We start from the raw sequence: 23280 nt of genomic DNA on the forward strand, positions 1-23280 counted from the left end.
TGGGAAAAACATCTACTTAAGTATGATCTCCAATTAGAGACAACAAGGACCAGCTGCCTCTAATTTGAGATCATCCCAAACAAAACCCAACATAGAAATACAAAACTAGAACATAGCATAGAAAAACTAAACTAGAAAACCCCGTCACGCCCTGACCTATTCTACCATAGAAAATAACAGCTTTCTATGGTCAGGACGTGAGTACCCCCCCCAAAGCTGCGGACTCCGAACGCACCAACACAAAAAAAAGGGAGGGTAAGGGAGGGTGACCAAATGTCTATGGCGGCTCTGGTGCAGTACTCAGAACCTTCTCATCCCACGGATCCTCCAACAGAGGAGGCGGCTCCGGTTCGGGGCATAACCCCCGCTCCGCCTGCTGATCCCTCCGCTTTTGTGTCACCGGACTCTGGATCGTCGCCGAAGGACCTGGACCGTGGATCATCACCAGAGGTTCTGGACCGTCGCCCGAGGTTCCGGTCTGCGGGCCGTCGCCGGAGGTTCCGGACTGCGGGCCGTCGCCGGAGGTTCCGGACTGGGAATGCGCACTGGAGGCCTGATGCGTGGGGCTGGCACAGGTGGCGCCAGACTAGTAACACGCACCTCAGGGCGAGTGCGGGGAGCAGGAACAGGACACCCCGGACTGGGAATGCGCACTGGAGGCCTGATGCGTGGGGCTGGCACAGGTGGTGCCAGACTGGTGACACGCTCCTCAGGGCGAGTGCGGGGATCAGAAACAGGACACCCCGGACTGGGCAGGTGCACTGGAGGCCTGATGCGTGGGGCTGGCACAGGTGGCGCCAGACTGGTAACACGCACCTCAGAGCGAGTGCGGGGAGCAGGAACTGGACACCCCGAACTGGGCAGGCGCACTGGAGGCCTGACGCGTGGGGCTGGCACAGGTGGTGCCAGACTGGTGACACGCTCCTCAGGGCGAGTGCGGGGATCAGAAACAGGACACCCCGGACTGGGCAGGTGCACTGGAGGCCTGATGCGTGGGGCTGGCACAGGTGGCGCCAGACTGGTAACACGCACCTCAGGGCGAGTGCGGGGAGCAGGAACTGGACACACCGGACTGGGCAGGCGCACTGGAGGCCTGATGCGTGGGGCTTGCACAGGTGGCGCCAGACTGGTGACACGCACCTCAGGGCAAGTGCGAGGAGCAGGCACAGGGCGTACCAGGCTGGATAGACTCACTGGAGGCCGGGTACGTGGGGCAGGCACAGGATATACTGGGCCGTGGAGGCGCACTGGAGGTCTCGAACGTAGAGCTGGCACAACCCGTCCTGGCTGGATGCTCAACCTAGCTCGACAAATGCGGGGCGTTGGCACAGATCGCACCGGGCTGTGAATGGGCACTGGCGACACGGTGCTTGCTTAGTCACTCGCTCCCCACAGTAAGCACGGGGAGTTGGCTCAGGTCTCCAACCTGACTTTGCCAATCTCTCCGTGTGCCTCCCCCCAACATTTTTTTGGGGCTGCCTCTCACACTTGCCTCGTGGCTGGTATAGTGCCTCGTAATATCGCCGCTCCGCTTTCGCTGCCTCAATCTCCTCTTTAGGACGGCGATACTCCCCAGCCTGCCTCCAGGGTCCTTTCCCGTCCAATATCTCTTCCCAAGTCCACTGGTCCATTCCACGCTGCTTGGTCCTTTGGTGGTGGGAGATTCTGTCACGGTTGTCGTAGGAAGGAGCGGACTAAAGTGCAGCATGATTATCGTTCCACATTTTTATTCAACTGTGAAACTATGCAATACCTATAAATAAACTGAATAACAAAACAACAAACCGTGACGCAGAGGTGAAACATACACTAACTCAAAGACAATCTCCCACAAACCCAGGTGGGAAAAACACCTACTTAAGTATGATCTCCAATTAGAGACAACAAGGACCAGCTGCCTCTAATTGGAGATCATCCCAAACAAAACCCAACATAGAAATACAAAACTAGAACATAACAACATAGAAAAACTAAAATAGAAAACCCCCTGTCATGCCCTGACCTACTCTACCATAGAAAACAACAGCTTTCTATGGTCAGGATGTGACACTAATTGTGAGTATCTAAATAATATGTGTGAAATGCTTGATAGTGTGTGTGATGTAAACAGAGAGGTCTACTTTATTGGGGACCTGAATATTGACTGGTTTTCATCAAGCTGTCCGCTCAAGCGGATGCTTCTCAATGTAATCCACATGTATTGATCACAGTTTTACTAATGCTGTAGAACTTTGTTCTAAAGCTATATCCATACCCATTGGATGCAGTGATCACAATATAGTGGCTATATCCAGGAAAGGCAAAGTTCCCGAAAACTGGGCCTAAAATAGTGTATAAGAGATCATATAAAATGTTTAGCTGCGACTCTTATGTGGATGATGTAAAAAATATTTGTTGGTCTGATGTGATTAATAAGGAGCATCCAGACAATACTATTTATTGTAATGAACACGAGGGAGACAGAGAGCTGGTTTCAAGCGCAGAGCGCAGCAGGTGTTTAATGAAAGGGACCATAGGAGGAGGCAGGTAGCTGGGTCCAGGGGCAGGCAGAAGGTCATACACGGTAGGTCCAAAAATGGCAACAGTACAGTCAGGGAATATGCAAAAGGCGTTGTGAGTGAGGCAGGCAAACACTATCATACACTTGAGGGGAGAAGGCCGGGAAAAAACGTTTGTCTTAAAACAAACAATACCTCACAGTGATGGGGTGCAAGGAACTGAACTAAATAGAGTTTGATGATGACATGCAGCTGTATGAACAGGTGATTAGAATTCCGGTGATTGGGATCTCGAGAGTGAGCTGGAAAGTGGGCTGCGTTCAGGGGATCTAAGTGTTTGGTTGTGTAAGTTGGACACAGACGTTACATTTATTAATTTATGAAATTGCTTCTTCCAATTATTGATAAACATGCACCTGTTGGGAAACTGACTTAGAACTGTTAAGGGTCAATATATTGATGAGGAATTGAAAAACTGTGTGGTTGAAAGAGATGGGGCAAAAGGAGTGGCTAATAAGTCTGGCTGCACATCTGACTGGCTGACTTACTGCAAAATGAGAAATTATGTGACTAAACTCAACAAAAAGAATAAGAAACTGTATTATGAAGCCAAGATCAATAATATAATGAAATTGGAGAAACAACGTTGGAGTACTTTAAAGGAAATTATGGGCAGAAAGACTAATTCAACTCCATCTTTTATTGAATCAGATGGCTTATTCATCACAAAACCATAGGATGTTGCCAATTATCTTAATGAATACTTCATTGGCAAAGTGGGCAAACTTAAGCAGGAAATGCCAACAATGAACAGTGAGCCATCGTATTCATGCATAAAAAAAATGTATGAAAGAAAAGCATTGTAAGTCAGATTTTTGTAAAATTAGTGTGGGAGAGATGGAGCAATTATTGTTATCGATCAATAATGACAAACCTCCTGGCATTGACAACTTTGATGGAAAGCTACTGAGGACGGTAGCTGACTCTGTAGCCACTCCTATCTGTCATATTTTTAATCTGAGCCTAGAGGAAAGTCTTTGTCCTCGGGCCTGGAGGGATGCCAAAGTAATTCTGCTACCCAACAGTGGTACAGCAGCCTTCACTGGTTCTAACAGCAGACCTATCAGCTTGCTCTTAGCAAACTTATGGAAAAAATGTTGTTTGACCACATCGAATGCTATTTCTCTGTAAGCAAATTAAGAACAGACTTTCAGCATGCTTATAGAGAGGGGCACTCAACATGTACTACACTGACACAAATTACTGATGATTGGTTGAAGAAATTGATAATAAGAAGATTGTGGGAGCTGTACTGTTAGATTTCAGTGCAGCCTTTGATATTATTGACCATAACCTGTTGTTGAGAAAATGTAGGTGTTATGGTTTTTCAATCTCTGCCATATTGTGGATTCAGAGCTACAGTTGAAGTTGGAAGTTTACATACACCTTAGCCAAATACATTTAAACTCAGTTTTTCACAATTCCTGACATTTAATCCTAGTAAAAATTCTCTGTCTTAGGTCAGTTAGGATCACCACTTTATTTTAAGAATGTGAAATACCAGAATAATAGTAGAGAGTGATGTATTTGTCACGGTTGTCGTAGGATGAAGCGGACCAAAGTATAGAGTGATTATCGTTCCACATATTTTATTGAACTGTGAAACTATGCAATACAGACAAAATAAACTGAATGAACAAAACAACAAACCGTGATGAAGAGTTAACATACACTTACTCAAAACCAGCTTTCTATGGTCAGGACGTGACATTATTTCAGCTTTTATTTATTTCATCACATTCCTAATGGGTCAGAAGTTTACATACACTCAATTAGTATTTGGTAGCATTGCCTTTAAATTGTTTAACTTGGGTCAAACGTTTTGGGTAGCCTTCCACAAGCTTCCCACAATAAGTTGGGTGAATTTTGGCCCATTCGTCCTGACAGAGCTGGTGGAATTGAGTCACAGTTATATTTTTGTTTCATCAGACCAGAGGACATTTCTCCAAAAAGTATGATCTTTGTCCACATGTGCAGTTGCAAACCGTAGTCTGGCTTTTTTATGCCGGTTTTGGAGCAGTGGCTTCTTCCTTACTGAGCGGCCTTTCAGGTTATGTCGATATAGGACTCGTTTTACTGTGGATATAGGTACTTTGGTACCTGTTTCCTCCAGCATCTTCACAAGGTCCTTTGCTGTTGTTCTGGGATTGATTTTCACTTTTCGCACCAAAGTACGTTCATCTCTAGGAGACAGAACCGTCTCCTTCCTGAGCGGTATGATGGCTGCATGGTCAAATGGTGTTTATACTTGTGTACTATTTGTACAGATGAACGTGGTACCTTCAGGCGTTTGGAAATTGCTCCCAAGGATGAACCAGACTTGTGGAGGTCTACAATTTTTTTCTGAGGTCTTGGCTGATTTCTTTTGATTTTCCCATGATGTCAAGCAAAGAGGCACTGAGTTTGAAGGTAGGCCTTGAGTTATACCAAATACTGTATCATCTCTGCTTGGCACTCAGCATTAAGGAGATCATTTGGGGTAAGGCTCTGTGATAGACTAGTATCCTGTCCAGGGGTGTACATCAAGCTGCCTCACGCCGCTCTTATGAGTCGTTCCGGTGCCTCAAATAAAATCAAATAAAATTGTATTGGTCACAACAACTACAGTGAGGGGAAAAAGTATTTGATCCCCTGCTGATTTTGTACGTTTGCCCACTGACGAAGAAATTATCAGTCTATAATTTTAATGGTAGGTTTATTTGAACAGAGAGACAGAATATCAACAAAAAAATCCAGAAAAACGCATGTCAAAAATGTTATAAATTCATTTGCATTTTAATGAGGGAAATAAGTATTTGACCCCTCTGCAATACCTGACTTAGTACTTGGTGGCAAAACCCTTGTTGGCAATCACAGAGGTCAGACGTTTCTTGTAGTTGGCCACCAGGTTTGCACACATCTCAGGAGGGATTTTGTCCCACACTCCTCTTTGCAGATCTTCTCCAAGTCATTAAGGTTTCGAGGCTGACGTTTGGCAACTCGAACCTTCAGCTCCCTCCACAGATTTTCTATGGGATTAAGGTCTGGAGACTGGCTAGACCACTCCAGGACCTTAATGTGCTTCTTCTTGAACCACTCCTTTGTTGCCTTGGCCGTGTGTTTTGGGTCATTGTCATGCTGGAATACCCATCCACGACCCATTTTCAATGCCCTGGCTGAGGGAAGGAGGTTTTCACCCAAGATTTGACGGTACATGGCCCCGTCCATCGTCCCTTTGATGCGGTGAAGTTGTGCTGTCCCCTTAGCAGAAAAACACCCCCAAAGCATAATGTTTCCACCTCCATGTTTGACAGTGGGGATGGTGTTCTTGTGGTCATAGGCAGCATTCCTCCTCCTCCAAACACGGCGAGTTGAGTTGATGCCAAAGAGCTCCGTTTTGGTCTCGTCTGACCACAACACTTTCACCCAGTTGTCCTCTGAATCATTCAGATGTTCATTGGCAAACTTCAGACGGGCATGTATATGTGCTTTCTTGAGCAGGGGGACCTTGCGGGCGCTGCAGGATTTCAGTCCTTCACGGCATAGTGTGTTACCAATTGTTTTCTTGGTGACTATGGTCCCAGCTGCCTTGAGATCATTGACAAGATCCTCCCGTGTAGTTCTGGGCTGATTCCTCACCGTTCTCATGATCATTGCAACTCCACGAGGTGAGATCTTGCATGGAGCCCCAGGCCGAGGGAGATTGACAGTTCTTTTGTGTTTCTTCCATTTGCGAATAATTGCACCAACTGTTGTCACCTTCTCATCAAGCTGCTTGGCGATGGTCTTGTAGCCCATTCCAGCCTTGTGTAGGTCTACAATCTTGTCCCTGACATCCTTGGAGAGCTCTTTGGTCTTGGCCCTGATTGGAGAGTTTGGAATCTGATTGATTGATTGCTTCTGTGGACAGGTGTCTTTTATACAGGTAACAAATTGAGATTAGGAGCACTCCCTTTAAGAGTGTGCTCCTAATCTCAGCTCGTTACCTGTATAAAAGACACCTGGGAGCCAGAAATCTTTCTGATTGAGAGGGGGTCAAATACTTATTTCCCTCATTAAAATGCAAATCAATTTATAACATTTTTGACATGTGTTTTTCTGGATTTTTTTGTTGTTATTCGGTCTCTGACTGTTCAAATAAACCTACCATTAAAATTATAGACTGATAATTTCTTTATCAGTGGGCTGACGTACAAAATCAGCAGGGGATCAAATACTTTTTTCCCTCACTGTACCTAATATACACAAATCCAAAGGGTTGAATGAGAATATGTACATATAAGTATATGGAGGAGCGATGGCCGAGCGGCATAGGCAAGGTGCAATAGACGGTATAAAATACAGTATATACATGTGATATGAGTAATAAAAGATGTGTAAACATTATTTAAAGTGGCATTGTTTAAAGTGACTAGTGATCCTTTTATTAAAGTGGACAGTGATTGGGTCTCAATGTAGGCAGCAGCCTCTCTGAGATAGTGATGGCTGTTTGGCAGTTTGATGGCCTTGAGATAGAAGCTGTTTTTCAGCTTTTCTGGATGGTAGAGGTGTGAATAGGCAGTGGCTCGGGTGGTTGTTGTCCTTGATGATATTTTTGGCCTTCCTGTGACATCGGGTGCTGTAGGTGTCATGATGAGCAAGACTCGTGCAAGGCTATTTACTTTACCTACTTATATCAAAGTTAAGTGAAAACACAACAGAAAGTTGTTTTACCACATCATGCAAACAACAGGTTTGCTCCATTTTTTTCTGTATTTCCAGACAGACGCACAGGTGTGGCACAATTCTAAAGAAATTAAGCCCAAGGCAGAATACACGTAAATCTGAGAGGAGTAAAATAAATGTAAGTTCCTTTAAGTGCATGTGTCTCAGGTCTGAATCAGCTGTCTGTCGTGGATGCCGACTGCACTGCGTGTCCTTCTCTCTCCCCTTCAATCTTGTCAGGCGAAGTGCGCAGCTCTTTACCATAGCTCTCCTCTTGACTGGGGAAGTCTGTCTAGTTTTACCGTAGCTCTTCTCTCCTCTTGACTGGGGAAGTCTGTCTAGTTTACCGTAGCTCTTCTCCTCTTGACTGGGGAAGTCTGTCTAGTTTTACCGTAGCTCTTCTCTCCTCTTGACTGGGGAAGTCTGTCTAGTTTTACCGTAGCTCTACTCTCCTCTTGACTGGGGAAGTCTGTCTAGTTTTACCGTAGCTCTTCTCTCCTCTTGACTGGGGAAGTCTGTCTAGTTTTACCGTAGCTCTTCGCTCCTCTTGACAGTCTGTCATTCAGGTACATGCAGCATATCTGTCTCACTTCCCTCTTCATGTGCATACTGTATCCCTGGTGCAGCCTGACTATGGCTGGCTGGCTACACTACCACTTTTGCTAGGCAAAGTTGACCAGCCTAAACTTCAGTAAAATGTCCATAAACGTCTTATTTAAAGTGGAACTGACAGCGTTTAAAACTACTTTGCAGATATGAAACAGACAATCATTGTATCAGTAAAAAATATCAAATTCCCAGTTTATGCTACAAAACCAACTTCATAAGAGGTTTTAAATAATAAGTATTTGACTCAAAATTCCATGACGTTACACTAAGGCATTGTTGGTGAAATAACTTTTCCATAACCAAATATATTGTATATTCAGCTGTTTGAAGCTGGTGTACAAAACCGAAAGTAAAATATACAAAAACAAAACTTCACAATGCATAGAAATGGCACACTTAGAACAAATCCACCGCTTCTTAGACTTGCTTTCAACGAGAACAATATGTCTATAACTCACATTTCTATGTGAATTTTGGTCGGGTCGCCCAAAAAGTTACATATTGTAGCTTTAAGTAGTCCATATTTCTTCACCACTTCACATAAGAAGACAACAAATGTATATTCTGCTTGTTTCCTAACCCCCCACAACAGTAGTGGTGGCAATCCTTTTGTGAAGGCAATTCTTGAACTGCTCGAGAAGTAGTGGTGCGTGGATAAAATCACTGGGGAAGATGAGCCAGGAAAAAAAACTATGTTACAATTACAATCTATGTGTTGTAATAATTGCATTGTTTGCTCTATAACCCGTTAGTTCATATGAATTGCCACCATGATACAGTGCATTCGGAAAGTATTCAAAACCATTGAATTTGTCCACATTCTGTTACGTTACAGCCTTATTCTAAAATGGATTAAGTAATTAACCGGAAGTCGCAAAGAACACAGGAGCTGCCTCCACTATTCCAGCACCATTTCAACTTTAACATTTAAACATCATCAAATCACCTATGCTTAGTTTAATACAGTGACAACTAAAAGATTAAAAAACAATTTAGTCCAATCAACGTAAGCTAAATATCATGTGGCTGTCCGTGGTTCTGATTTCTCTGTGTGTGTGTGAGTGTTTGTGTGCGTAAGTAGAAAAACATGTGGACTCATCTGACTTGTAAAGAAACGCCCATGCCATCCTACTTTCTTTCCTCCTCTATGAGTATGTCATACAGTACACACTCAGTTTTTGTTGTCCTAGGCTACCTGGCTAAAATAATTGCTCCCTAGCCTAGCTTCCTTTCATGGGAAACGATTAGCAAGCTAGTTAACATTAGCCTACTACATCTAGCTACATATTGAACTTCCATCCTCTCAGGCCAGAGGCACAATGTATGAATTAATGGTTGGATCAGAATAGCCGTTATAATCATTTGCCAGTACGGAGAATTAAGTCAAACCAAAAGTAAAAATCCATATCTCCGTCCATGGCTAATTTAGGAAAAGGACAATTTTAATTAGCTAACTAGCCATCGGAGGACAACAACACAACGAGATGCAAAAATTCAACTTTTTTTCTGTCAAATTACATTTGGTTTGATGTGACTGGTGTAAAGCCTAATCCAAACTGGCTTCCCTTCACACTTTTTGGGGGTTTGCCAGCACCATTCACTCAGTTTAGCACAACACTGATTGGCTATTATTGTAAAAAATATATATCGAGGGAGGCCAAATGCTTGCTGGCTTCCCTTGCATTCAATGCTATGGGTGGCAACAATGTCACACTCTTTTTGACCAGACAGGATCAGATAGATTGGCAACACATACAGAGAAAGAGGGGTGCTGTTTCGCTCACTCAGATGCTTTCTCCTGTGACATACATTCAGCCTCTTGGAAAATGATGAATCACAGAGAGACGAAAGATACATTATTTTATATATTTTCATTTATTTTTGGTACACTTTTTGGGGAAGCATCCATAAATACATGCCACTGCATCACACACACACACACACACACACACACACACACACACACACACACACACACACACACACACACACACACACACACACACACACACACACACACACTGAGAGGAGCACAGGGTCAAGCCAATTGTGAAGAAAACTTTGAGAATCTTTCTTTGTTTACAGGAACAATTTGAAGCATCTCCAGCTACGTACAGCTAGTCATAGTGACCAGAGTTACCAGTCAGTGAATTCAAGCATAGACCCAAGTGATGATGGAGACCAAACCAAGGATGTAAGGTAAACCAACAAAACATGCATTATTACATGGAGTTGTACGACATACACTACATCACCAAAAGTATGTGGACACCTGCTTGTCGAACATCTCAGTCCAAAATCTTGGGTATTTATATGGAGTTGGTCCCCCTTTGCTGCTATAACAGCCTCCACTCTTCTGGGAAGGCCTTCTACTAGATGTTGGAACATTGCAGTGGGGACTTTCTTCCATTCAGCCAGAGCATTAGTGAGGTCGGGCACTGATGTTGGGTGATTAGGCCTGGCTCGCAGTCAGAGTTCCAATTCACCCCAAAGGTGTTCGATGGGGTTGAGATCAGGGCTCTGTGCAGGCCAGTCAAGTTCTTCCACACCAGCCTCGACAAACCTTTTCTGTATGGACCTCGCTTTGTGCATGGGGGCATTGTCATGCTGAAACAGGAAAGGGCCTTCCCCAAACTGTTGCCACAAAGTTGGAAGCACAGAATCGTCTAGAACAAGGGGGAGGGGGGGGGCAAAGTACGGCCTGTGGGCCGTATCCGGCCCGCTGTGCATTTCAATCCGGCCCGCGAGACATTTTTTAAATGTATTAAATAGTATTATATTTTAGTTATGATTTTGGCCTAAAATTACTCATTCCCTGACAACACGCTCTGTATTTGGGCCTACAGTCAGATTCAGAATGCACTCAGTCATCATAGTAGGCTGGACAATAAAACAAGTCAATATTCACCCAAGGCTGAAAAACGGCAATAGAACGTAGGCTGAGCTGGAACGCTAGCGCGAGGCCATAGCAAATGGATTGAAATTAACCTTGGCAGAGCCTCTTCTGACCTGAGTGATCGCAGCTAGCAATGAGGAATCGGCCCAGAATCGGCCCTCTTCTGGGGGGCCGGAAGTTATTGAATCGACCCGGAATCATGTGTCGGAATCGGCCCGAAATCAAAATGTTTGACTTCCCAGAATCGGCCCAAGTATATCGGGCCGTTTCTGTCTACCGGAATTCAGCCGACTTTGCCGGCATCTTTCCAGAATCGCCCCCTGAAGCGGCCCGATGCAAATTTAAATAAAGGTATACAAATTTACCCGATATTAGTCATTTTAAATGTGACTATAATACATTTTATACATACAAATTATACCCATCCACAAAAAAGCTATTTGTGTCAGAGGAAACACCATACACCTGGTGACCGTGTCAGCGTCTAGCCCGCCACAGGAGTTGCTACAGTGCGATAGGAGGAGGACTTCCCGGCCGGCCAAACCCTCCCCTAACTCAGACGACGCATGCGCATCGCCTCATGGGTCTCGAACCAGCATCTATAGAAATGCAGTTTGCACTGGGATGCAGTGTCTTAGATCGCTGTGCCACTCGGGAAGTTCCATCCACAAAGTTTTTAATGCTTGGAATTCCATTTCACCTAAATGGCACAAAAAAACGTAGCCCTTTTTATTTACCACTACAATCTGTTCTTTGGACGAAACTGAAAAAAATAACTTGTGTAGAAAGTAAACATCCGCACCTCGATGGTGTCAACTGTGCTTATGTCTGCGTAATGAGGAAGTAGGGAAAAAATGAAAACTTTTGACTATTTATTTTCTAGTGATCGATGACAACCGAGCTCGCTGCCCAGACTTAGAGTACATAATTACAAAGAGGAGATTCTCCTGATTAAAATGGTGTCCGACTTGAAAAAAAAAAATATACACATTGTGAGATTTTTGGCAAAATAGAACAGTCTTTTATTTAACCAGTTTACCATTTATCTACTACCATTTGCCTTTTTGTGTTTAACATTTTGTGGTTTGTAATCTAGAGGTTAAGTGCATCGGGCATTAACCGAAAGGTGGCTAGTTCGAATCCCCGAACGGACTAGGCGAAAATCTGCCGATGTACTCTTGAGCATGGCACTTAACCTTAGTCGCTCTGGATAAGAGCGTCTGCTAAATGACTAAACTGTAAATATAAACTAGACCTCTATGTGAAAGCGTGGCAATGATTTATTAGCTTTTCATTATTCATTACTCCTTTGATGACATGGCAGGCAGGTTGGCAAACAGATTCTGATGGCAGGCAGGCCATCCAACTGCTTTTAAATGCAAGTAAAACTAAATGCATGCTCTTCAACCGATCGCTGCCCGCACCTGCCCACCCATCCAACATCACTACTCTGGACGGTTCTGACTTAGAATATGTGGACAACTACAAATACCTAGGTTTCTGGTTATACTGTAAACTCTCCTTCCAGAGTCACATTAAACATCTCCAATCCAAAATTAAATCTAGAATCGGCTTCCTATTTCGCAACAAAGCATCCTTCACTCATGCTGCCAAACATACCCTCGTAAAACTGACCTACCGATCCTCGACTTTGGCGATGTCATTTACAAAATAGCCTCCAACACTCTACTCAACAAATTGGATGCAGTCTATCACAGTGCCATTCGTTTTGTCACCAAAGCCCCATATACTACCCACCACTGCGACCTGTACGCTCTCGTTGGCTGGCCCTCGCTTAGTACTCGTCGCCAAACCCGCTGGCTCCAGGTCATCTACAAGTCTCTGCTAGGTAAAGCCCTGCCTTATCTCAGCTCACTGGTCGCCATAGCAGTACCCACCCGTAGCATGCGCTCCAGCAGGTATATCCCACTGGTCACCCCCAAAGCCAATACTTCCTCTGGCCGCCTTTCCTTCCAGTTCTCTGCTGCCAATGACTGGAACGAACTGCAAAAATTTCTGAAGCTGGAGACTCATATCTCCCTCACTAGCTTTAAGCACCAGCTGTCAGAGCAGCTCACAGATCACTGCACCTGTAAATAGCCCATCCAACTACCTCATCCCCATACTGTATTTATTTATTTATCTTGCTCCTTTGCACCCCAGTATCTCTACTTGCACATTCATCTTCTGCACATCTACCATTCCAGTGTTTAATTGCTATATTGTAATTTACTTCGCCACCATGGACTATATATTGCCTTACCTCCCTTATCCTACCTCATTTGCACACACTGTATATAGACTTTTTTGTACTGTATTATTGACTGTTTGTTTGTTTATTCCATGTCTAACTCTGTGTTGTTGTATGTGTCGAACTGCTTTGCTTTATCTTGGCCAGGTCGCAGTTGTAAATGAGAACTTGTTCTCAACTAGCCTACCTGGTTAAATGAAGATAAAATAAAAATAGAAAGGCAGGCAGCACACTCATGAAAACAAACTGCTCAGCAAAGCAAAGGCTCTTTTGAGAGCTACCAGATTTATAATTTTTTTTAAATCACATTTTTAGTGTCTGTGTCCAGTGTCTGTGTTTATATGTTAAGGGGATGTTACTTTTGCAGATAATGTCACCCATCTAAATAAATAGTTATTTTTTCATTTAAAGTAATTAACTAAATGTATGGTGTTTGTCAGATTCATTGTTTGTTATGGTTTAAATTGTTATGTTATGGTTGTAATTGATAAAATGAACTACAACATGTTATATTTTGCAATTCTGAGTAGATACTACTTTAGTAAGGATATACAATTTATTCATTACTACTGCAGTTGCTAAATAATTCCAATAGATGGCAGCATAAGACCACAAATTACATTTCAGAAGGTTAGTTTTCTCCCTGGATACACCACTCCCCTCACAGAAACTCCTTCGCGCACTTTTTTCTGTCCCTTTCCACACTTCTAAGCAAGAGGAAGGACTGAAAATGTATTTAACAGATTACTGTGAAGTAATATAATGATGATTCATGTTTATTATTACCTGTTTTTATGCTCATGTTTTGAAATTAGTATTCATTACTATAATGATTATCAAAAAGCATGAACATTATTTCAGTCACCTCTGGTCGACAAAAACATATTTTCCTATTACATTCATTGTCAAATTCATCAACCAGCATCGACCCTCTGCCTTCTCGCAAAAGTAGCCAACTAAACAAGCCCAGCCAAAAGCTTGTGCCCCCAGCGGCAGTGAGCACTCTGCCTTCTCGCGCAAGCCGCGAGGGTTGAATGATGTAATTTATTGGCGGGCACTCGTCTTTTCTATTCTAGGCTGTTTACTAGTGATATGATACGTTAAGAGCTTTTTCAAACATGTCTACTAGGGTTGAGGTTAGCGCACCTTTCTAGTGATTATTTGGCTGGGGTGCAATACATGCTGTAGTCACAATTTTTTGGCTCCCCCAAAAGCAACACAAGCCTAAAACGAGATAAATATCTACCTGTACAGTAATGAGTGACCATTTTAGAAAATCATGGGACATATAGTCTTTGGTTGCATGCTATTTTATGTCAATCATAATGCTGCTTGTAGCCTATAATTAACGCTTTGTGGTCTTATGCTGCCATCTATTGGAAATATTTAGCAGTTAAAAGTTATTAATTCACATAAAGACATTGATGAAGCAGCTGAGAAATAAAGTGTATTTTTCTTATTAATTCCAGAGATTAGTCTCAAACCTGCCCCACCTATCCCAGCCAATTACTGGACTTTCACATATAGGTCACTAAGTCCCACCCAATTCAAACCACATTTGAAAAATAAAATGAGGCTTGTTTATCAAGTGTTCTGCCTTGCAATAATAATTATCATAAAATAACTAATAACAAAAAAAAAAGCAAAATGCTTGCATTGGTTGCATTAGAAACATAACAATCAAAATGCTATTTAGTACTATAATGGTATTTACTAACATAATATTATTACAAAAATAGTTTTTAAGTGTTCTAGGCTACCCTACCCAAGAATTAGGGTTAGGGTTTAGGGTTAAGGCTAAAATAGGTTATACCTTGTGTTAGGCCTAAAATAAGTTATACCTAGGGTTAGGGTAAAGGCTAAAATAGGTTTTACCTAGGGTTAAGGTTTTTAAGGCAAAAAACAGTATGGGTTTATAGCTCTCTTGATCTTACCTGTGGCCTTCTGTGGGAACTACATAACTCATTTGTAACACTTGCTAGGCTCATAATCTGAGGTAGCAACTGCGTTAGATCTACAAATCAATAAGCTAGACCTATCCATTTGATTTGCAACTCAGTGAACCTGCTCAGCATTCACTCCATTCGATGCCTACTAACAAACAGATTTTGACGCATATCAAATTATCCAGCAGCCATTAAGAAACAACAAATCGTCCAAAAAAAAAGGTTATTTCTTAATTAAAAAATGTCTTCTTGCTGTTTAAATCGGCCACATCTTGAAACTTAGGACAGAGACATGCGTTTTGTTTAGGTTTACACAGTTTTCTGAAAGAGAATATGGTTAACCATGACCAGGAAATGTTTAACCTTTGATGGCTATGCGCCAGCCATCATAAACACAGTGGGTCACAACAACCTGTACCTAGGCGAACAGTGAGCTTGCGCACAAAGTAGCTTTATCTTTGTCAATAATAAATGACTTGAGATAAGCCTTCGAGTTTGACGTGGGCATGTCTCGATGCCAACAATAGCGAAGCAGGCATTGTGACGTAGAACAATGGGCTGGGAATAGAACGTTCCGATGGCGAGTTGATGCCACGGTGCTCAATAGAACTAATAGGAGCTGGCACGGTGAAAAATGCACTAAAATAAGGCCTGTTTTTTCACGATTACTTCAAGCCTATGGAAAACAGTTGGGACAGATGATAATATTTTGAAACTGGGCTCCACTGCGGACGCAATGAACTTGTTTTTATCAGAAAAAAAGCGTTGTTAAAAATGTCATGAGTCCAGCCTAATCATAGTCACTTCATTGCTTGACGACTTTTGACGTGAAATATGAGTGCTGCGAAAATGAGAAAAGTGGACTCTGAATGTTGTGTGTTTAAAGAAGAATGGACAGCAAAATACTTTTTTAGTAATATTGAACGTAAGGCGGTATGTCTGATATGCCAAGAAAGTGTTGACGTTTTTAAGGAATATAATCTCAATCGTCATTTTTCAAGCAAGCATGCTAACAGGGTGTCTGCCTGCTTGGAAAAAATGAATCTATCGTGGAGCAAATGTCACAGATGGATCACCAAATCTAACCGGTCAAAACATTGGCCTACTAAAAAGATTACAAGACAATGTTAAAGAAGAAAGCCCTAACTTGGAGGAATGTATATTTATTAATTGTATTATTCATCAGGAAGCCCTGTGTGAAAGTGTGTTAAAGCTGGAAAATGTTGTCAAAGTGGTTGTAAAACTTGTCAACTTTAAACAGGCAAGGGGGCTTTACCATCGTCAGTTCATTCGCCTGCTCAATGACACAGAGGCAGAGCGCTAGGACTTGTACCATTCAAATGTGCGCTGGCTAAGCCTGGGAAAAGTATTTCGCCATGTGTGGGAACTGAGAGGGGAGATAGGTATGTTCTCCAGACAAATGAGCCGCCGGTCTCTCGCTCATTTTCCGTCACTGGCCGTACTGAACACGCCCCACTAAGACATACAGTAGACTTTGGAAAGATTGAGACTGAGCTGGAGGTTGTATCATGCCCCCTCTCTTTCGACAGCGAGAAAGCACCACCTGACACACAACTGGAGCTCATCGACATCCATTGTGACATTGCTTTGAAGGAGAATTATAACACAGCCACAAAATACCCGTTTTATGGCTCACTGAATGAAACTGTTTCCAAACATGAAAAATCACACCCAGAGGATGCTGGTTTTATTCAGATCCACATATGTGTGTGAACAAACTTTCTCAGTCATGAACTACAACAAATCCCGTCACAGGTCAAATTGAACAAACCACTTGTCAGCTGTTCTGAGGATCTCTACTTCAGAAATGACACCAGACTTTGATGACCTTTCCAAGAGAGGTGACCAGACCCATTGCTCACATTAAGACTGAAATCACCAAGAGGGGGGTAGGCCTGGCATATGTTTTCTTTCCCTGTTTTAAACAGTCTTATTAAAATTCTTATGGTGATGGTTATTGCAGTGAGAATTATCCAGTAATGCCTTGTCCCCATTCATTTGACATTGAATCCTTACTACAATGGCTCAGATTGTACTTTATTTGGGCTGAGATGATTTGAGAACTATTCAGTAATCTGCTTTAATATAAAGAGTTATAGACCATCTACATATCAACATGAATCCAAATGTTGTTTTGTGTATGCTCTGTATGTGGCTCACAATGTTCTTTTTTATGGTGGAGGTGAAATGAGAAGTATTCCATAATATGCTATCATAAACAGGCCATTCAATATGAACTCAAATGATTTACTTTTTGCTCTTATTTGTGTCACTCAGATTGTACTTTAGGATTGGAGATGGTCTTTATCAGCCGTCTGCTGTTTCCAGTCATGTAAACATGTTTTTTCATATTTCAAAAGTTTGCAATTACTTTTTGTGTCTGTGAGTCTGATTGTGGGTAGTACAGTGACAGAATTGTTCTGCAATCTTAGCAGCATATGTACACCTACATTACACTACTAGTTGTGTGTCCACGTGAACAAAGGCTTCATATGTTTTGTCACGCATATAGTATGTGCCCCTTCACTTGGTTTCAAAAGCTGAATGTGGCCCTTGAGCCAAAAAGTTTGCCCACCCCTGGTCTAGAATGTCGCTTAGTTCCCCTATTGGAACTAAGGGGACTAGCCCGAACCATGAAAAACAGCCCCAGACCATTATTCCTCCTCAACCAAACTTTACAGTTGGCACTAGAGGTCGACCGATTATGATTTTCCAACGCCGATAAATATATATATATATATATATTTATTTATTTGTAATAATGACAATTACAACAATACTGAATGAACAATGAACACTTTTTTATTTTAACTTAATATAATACATAAATAAAATCAATTTATTCTCAAATAAATAATGAAACATGTTAAATTTGGTTTAAATAATGCAAAAACACAGTGTTTATTTTACCTTTATTTAACTTGGCAAGTCAGATAAGAACAAATTCTTATTTTCAATGATGGCCTAGGAACAGCTAGTTAACCACTGCCTTGTTAAGGGGCAGAACGACAGATTTGTTGGAAAAGAAAGTAAAAGTGCAATATGTGCCATGTAAAAAAGCTAACGTTTAAGACCCTTGCTCAGAACATATGAAAGCTAGTGTTTCAATATTCCCAGTTCTTCAATATTCCCAGTTAAGAAGTTTTAGGTTGTAGTTATTGTAGGAATTATGAGGCTTCGACTATTTCTCTCTATTCCATTTGTATTTCATATACCTTTGACTATTGGATGTTCTAATAGGCACTTTAGTATTGCCAGCCTAATCTCAGGAGTTGATAGGCTTGAAGCCATAAACAGCGCTATGCATCAAGCATTGCTAAGAGCTGCTGGCAAACGCAGTAAAGTTTGAATGAATGCTTACGAGCGTGCTACTGCCTACCACCGCTCAGTCAGACTGCTCTATCAAATATAAAATCATAGACTTAATTATAATATAATACACACAGAAATACGAGCCTTTGGTCATTAATATGGTCAAATCCAGAAACAATCATTTCGAAAACGAAACGTTTATTCTTTCAGGGAAATGCGTAAACGTTACGTATTTTATCGAACGGGTGGCATCCCTAAGTCTAAATATTGCTGTTACATTGCACAACCTTCAATGTTATGTCATAATTATGTCAAATTCTGGTAAATTAGTTCGCAATGAGCCAGGCGGCCCAAACTTGCATATACCCTGACTCTGCGTGCAATGAATGCAAGAGAAGTGACACAATTTCCCTAGTTAATATTGCCTGCTAACATGAATTTCTTTTAACTAAATATGCAGGTTCTAAAAAATATACTTCTGTGTATTGATTTTAAGAAAGGCATTGATGTTTATGGTTAGGTACATTCGTGCAACGATTGTGCTTTTTTTGTGAATTGCGCTTTTGTTAAATATCACCCGTTTGGCGAAGTAGGCTGTGATTTGATGATAAATTAACAGGCACCGCACTGATTATATGCAACGGAGGACAAGCTAGTTAACCTAGTAATATCATCAACCATGTGTAGTTAACTAGTGATTATGTGAAGATTGATTGTTTTTTATAAGATAATTTTAATGCTAGCTAGCAACTTACTTTGGCTCGTTGCTGCACTCACGTAACAGGTGGTCAGCCTGCCACGCAGTTTCCTCGTGGAATGCAATGTAATCGGCTGCTCCAGAGACCAATGGCGGCAAGCTTTACAGCACTCCAGCATTATGCTTGGCATTGCGCATGGTGATCAGGTTGTGTGCGGCTGCTCGGCCATGGAAACCCATTTCATGAAGCTTCTGACGAACTGTTCTGGTGCTGACGTTGCTTCCAGAGGCAGTTTGTAACTCGGTACTGAGTGTTGCAACCGAGCACAGACGATTTTTACACGCTACGCGCTTCAGCACTCGGCGTTCCCGTTCTGTGAGCTTGTGTAGCCTACCACTTCGCAGCTTAGCCACTGTTGCTCCTAGATGTTTTCACTTCAAAATAACAGCACCTACAGTTGACCGGGGCAACTCTAGCAGGGCAGAAATTTAACTAACTGACTTTTTGGACAGGTGGCATCCTATGACAGTGCCACGTTGAAAGTCACTGAGCTCTTCAGTAAGGTCATTCTACTGCCAATGCTTGTCTATTGAGATTGCATGGCTGTGTGCTCGATTTTATATACCTGTCAGCAACGGGTGTGGCTGAAATAGCTAAATCCACTAATTTGAAGGGGTGTCCACATACTTTTGTATATATAGTGTACATGTTTGACAGGTATATAAAGTCATTTTTTCTTGTGAAATTTAAAGTTGCTTGGTAAATCTAATAAGGTAATGTATTTTGTTATGTTTTAATGTTTAAGTTTTAATGTGTGTAATTGACTTAGCATCATCAGGCCAGAAGAGGTGGTCTGTGATGTCTGTGAGGTCAAAGCTGTGAAGTCCTGTCTGACCTGCAACCAGTACTACTGTGAGACCCACGTTAGGAAGCACTACACAGTACCTAAACTACAGAGACACACCCTGGTGGAGGTGACTGGAGACCTGGAGGAGAGACTCTGTCAGGAACACCACAGAGCTCTGGAGGTGTTCTGCAGGACAGACCAGAAGCTGATCTGCAGTCTGTGTGTAGTAACAGAACATAAAGGACATGATGTAGTCTATGATGAGATAAAACAGTCAGGAAGACAGGTAGGTAGATGCTCTTTAAAGAAGATATTACATTTGATAATAATGATGTTCATAGTCATACAAGCTTTTTCATCGTATGTTCTGGAAAGAAACAACTGTGTTTTTCATCAAAATAATGGCTTCTTACTCTGTTTTCAAGACTTTTGATAGAGAGCAATGTCAAAGACTTAAGCTGGCCTCAGTTGACGGTAGGTGTACAATCAAGAAATACATTACACAAACAATGTATTTTGAGACCTTTACATTGTGTTCCACAACATACATACAATTTTAAGACCATTAAAAGAGGAAGATTAATTTGTTTAGATGAGTCATTCTTATTCCATGCTGCTTGTAGGATTAGTATGTTTTCTTTTTAGTGTGTCAGTGCAATTAAAGTAATTATTTTTCTCTTCCATTATTTCTTTAGAAGTGCTGCCCCCTCCTGGTGAGATCCAGTTCCTGTCAGTGACGTCAGACTGTGTGTCTCTGAGCTGGGGTTCTCCTGAGGGACTGACAGGAGCACAGAAGTTCAGAGTGACCTGGGGATGTGACGGGGAACAGGGGAGCCTGAGGGTGGAAGATGGGTATAATGTTGAAATAGATGGACTCCAGCCTGGTAAAAAGTACCAGTTCAGTGTGGCTACAGAGGGAGAAGATGGCACCCGAAGCAGACAGGTCTCAGCATCTGTATTTACTGGTACGGTAACTTGAGTTTTTCTTTGGATATTTGCTTCTAAGGATTTTTTTTTTTCATGCGATGTCCAAACAAGACATTATCTACAGGCCTGTCCTATATTTTGTTTCATAAAACATATTATATTTCTTCCTAGTGGTCCCAGAACCCAGGAACTTACAAATAAACCAGTCAGGAGTGACCTCCTTCACTTTCAGTTGGTCCAAGGCTGAAGAATTGGAGAAAGTCCCACAACGTTTTCTCATATCCTACTGCAGCCCGGGAACAGAGACCCGCTCAGCCAATACTGAGGACTCCTACAGAACTCTCTCTGGCCTGCTACCTGGTAGTCAGTACACCATCAGTGTCTCAACTGTGTTGAACAATGGGAAACAGAGCAAACCTCTCTCTACAACTATCTGTACAAGTAAGCATCATACCGACTCACTTCACTTCTGGGGGGCTCAATTGGACAAATCTGAACTAGACTGAACCTTTTTCCTGAAGAGAAATTGTGTGCTTGTTTCAGCTGTCTAAAAGTATTTGTATGGTAGTCTAAGAAGTTTAGAATTGTAATGGTTAGAGCCTAGTGTTATAACATGTAGGCTAGTGTGATAGAAGTAGTGTTTAGAATTGTAATGGTTAGAGCCTAGTGTTATAACATGTAGGCTAGTGTGATAGAAGTAGTGTTTAGAATTGTAATGGTTAGAGCCTAGTGTTATAACATGTAGGCTAGTGTGATAGAAGTAGTGTTGAGAATTGTAATTATTAGACCCTAGTGTTATAACATGTAAGCTAGTGTAATAGAAGTAGTGTTTAGAATTGTAATTATTAGACCCTAGTGTTATAACATATAGGCTAGTGTGATAGTAGTAGTGAGTAGTGACTAAGTATTAGTGGGACATTATCCTATAGAGGAATAGTAACAGTAGAATGGAAGTCAACAGGGCTACAAATGATCAGCTACTATTAACTATATTAAACCCCTCCCCTAGTTATCCCTGCCCCAGTAGGGATGACTGTTGACTCAGTGGACACCACATCAGCTGCTGTTAGCTGGAGCCAGCCACCAGGATTGAACCAAACCCAACATCATTACCAGATCTCCTACCAGTGTCCAGGGACAGAACCACACATCACCTCCACATCTTCACCCAGCATCACCCTCTCTGACCTGCAATGTGGCACTCAGTACTCTGTCACTGTCTACACTGTGCTGGATAATGGGATCCAAAGCCAACCTGTGTCAACAACCTTTAATACAAGTATGTACTAAGTGTACTAAGTAAGGGTCGTTCTTCAAATTACAAATGGTTACATATCCTGCATGTTTTTGATTACATTGAACTGTTTATCAATGATAAGACATAATGCAAGTCATTTTAAACTGCAGAACTTAGTTTATTATGCGTTGTTTAAAGTACTTAGGGCAAGCTAATTGGATGGTCCCAGTAGTGACCCAGAACAGTGGTAGTTGTTTTTGAATACCCCCGAGACATGCTAACCTCCGCTGTTATTGGTAATGTTGAGAGATTAGCATATCTTGGGGGTATGATCTTCAACCCTCTGTAACTTCTCACTCATCATTATTCACGATTCATTCAGGATTATTCGTAATCATGGTGGCATCCACATTAATGTAGATATGTTTAGAAACATATTCTATTCTTATTCATAATAAAAGTGACAGTTGCAGCTTCAAAATTAAATAAACTTGAATATTTTAGTAAACTCAAACATTTTCCTTTGTTATTGCAGAGCTCACTACCAAACCTTTCATGCCGAAGTTGGGACTGAAACAACATTTTGAGGACGAACTGTTGTTGAATATAATCGATGGCCTAATGTCAGTAAAGAACAATCCTGCAAGTCCTCACTCTCTACCATGGTGTCTTCTGAAAGAACTGATGAGGATTTTATTTTTATTTTTTTTATTACGCCTTCGTTTAACCAGGTAGGCTAGTTGAGAACAAGTTCTCATTTACAACTGTAACAAGTTAATTATTCTAGTTTGTTGATTTGTCAAATGTAAAGAATGTATACATATCTGATTTCATAAAAAAATATCTTCATTCTTTTACTTTAGAAAATGCATACCCAATGATTAATCAACTACTTAATGATAAATGTTGTACATTTGATGTGGAAATACTTTTTATATGCCTCTGATTTAATTTCAAAATCTCAGCATTATTTTATTGTAGAAAAATGCATGTATCATATCCTATGATTAATCTACTTATCATCATACTAACAATGATCTATACCACTTGTCATTGAAGGACATTTTAAATAAAAATTGTTAATTGAGATTAAGTTTATTTTACTTCATTCCCTCATATATTTATTTTAAGTTAATAAATAGTTAATTTATAGTTAATAGTTTATTTTAAGTTAATAAAACTATTAGAATTAAGATTTAAAACTCATTAAATAGTTTTATTATACAGTAAGATGAACCCCCCCCCCCCAATCTAGTTTATATATATTATACCATGGACCTTTACTCTGTTTACAG

The 23280-nt window shown here is 41.5% G+C and overlaps 1 protein-coding gene across 2 annotated transcripts in view; it reads left to right on the forward strand.

The window, feature by feature from the left end:
• LOC106610532 (protogenin B) overlaps nt 1-23074 on the forward strand; it is a 46941-nt gene extending 23867 nt beyond the window's left edge. Inside the window, exons 6-12 of one of the 2 annotated variants that reach the window (XM_014209918.2) lie at nt 9936-10049; nt 19804-20107; nt 20247-20295; nt 20517-20786; nt 20920-21189; nt 21758-22027; nt 22521-23074. In XM_014209918.2, coding sequence (XP_014065393.2) covers nt 9936-10049; nt 19804-20107; nt 20247-20295; nt 20517-20786; nt 20920-21189; nt 21758-22027; nt 22521-22720 — 1477 coding nt within the window. In that variant the 3' untranslated portion in view covers nt 22721-23074. The remainder of the gene's footprint in view (nt 1-9935; nt 10050-19803; nt 20108-20246; nt 20296-20516; nt 20787-20919; nt 21190-21757; nt 22028-22520) is intronic. The other variant, XM_014209919.2, reaches the window with a different exon arrangement.
• Nucleotides 23075-23280: the final 206 nt, after the last annotated feature.

Source organism: Salmo salar, chromosome ssa04 (genome assembly GCF_905237065.1).
Source record: "Salmo salar chromosome ssa04, Ssal_v3.1, whole genome shotgun sequence".
Classification (NCBI taxonomy): domain Eukaryota; kingdom Metazoa; phylum Chordata; class Actinopteri; order Salmoniformes; family Salmonidae; genus Salmo; species Salmo salar.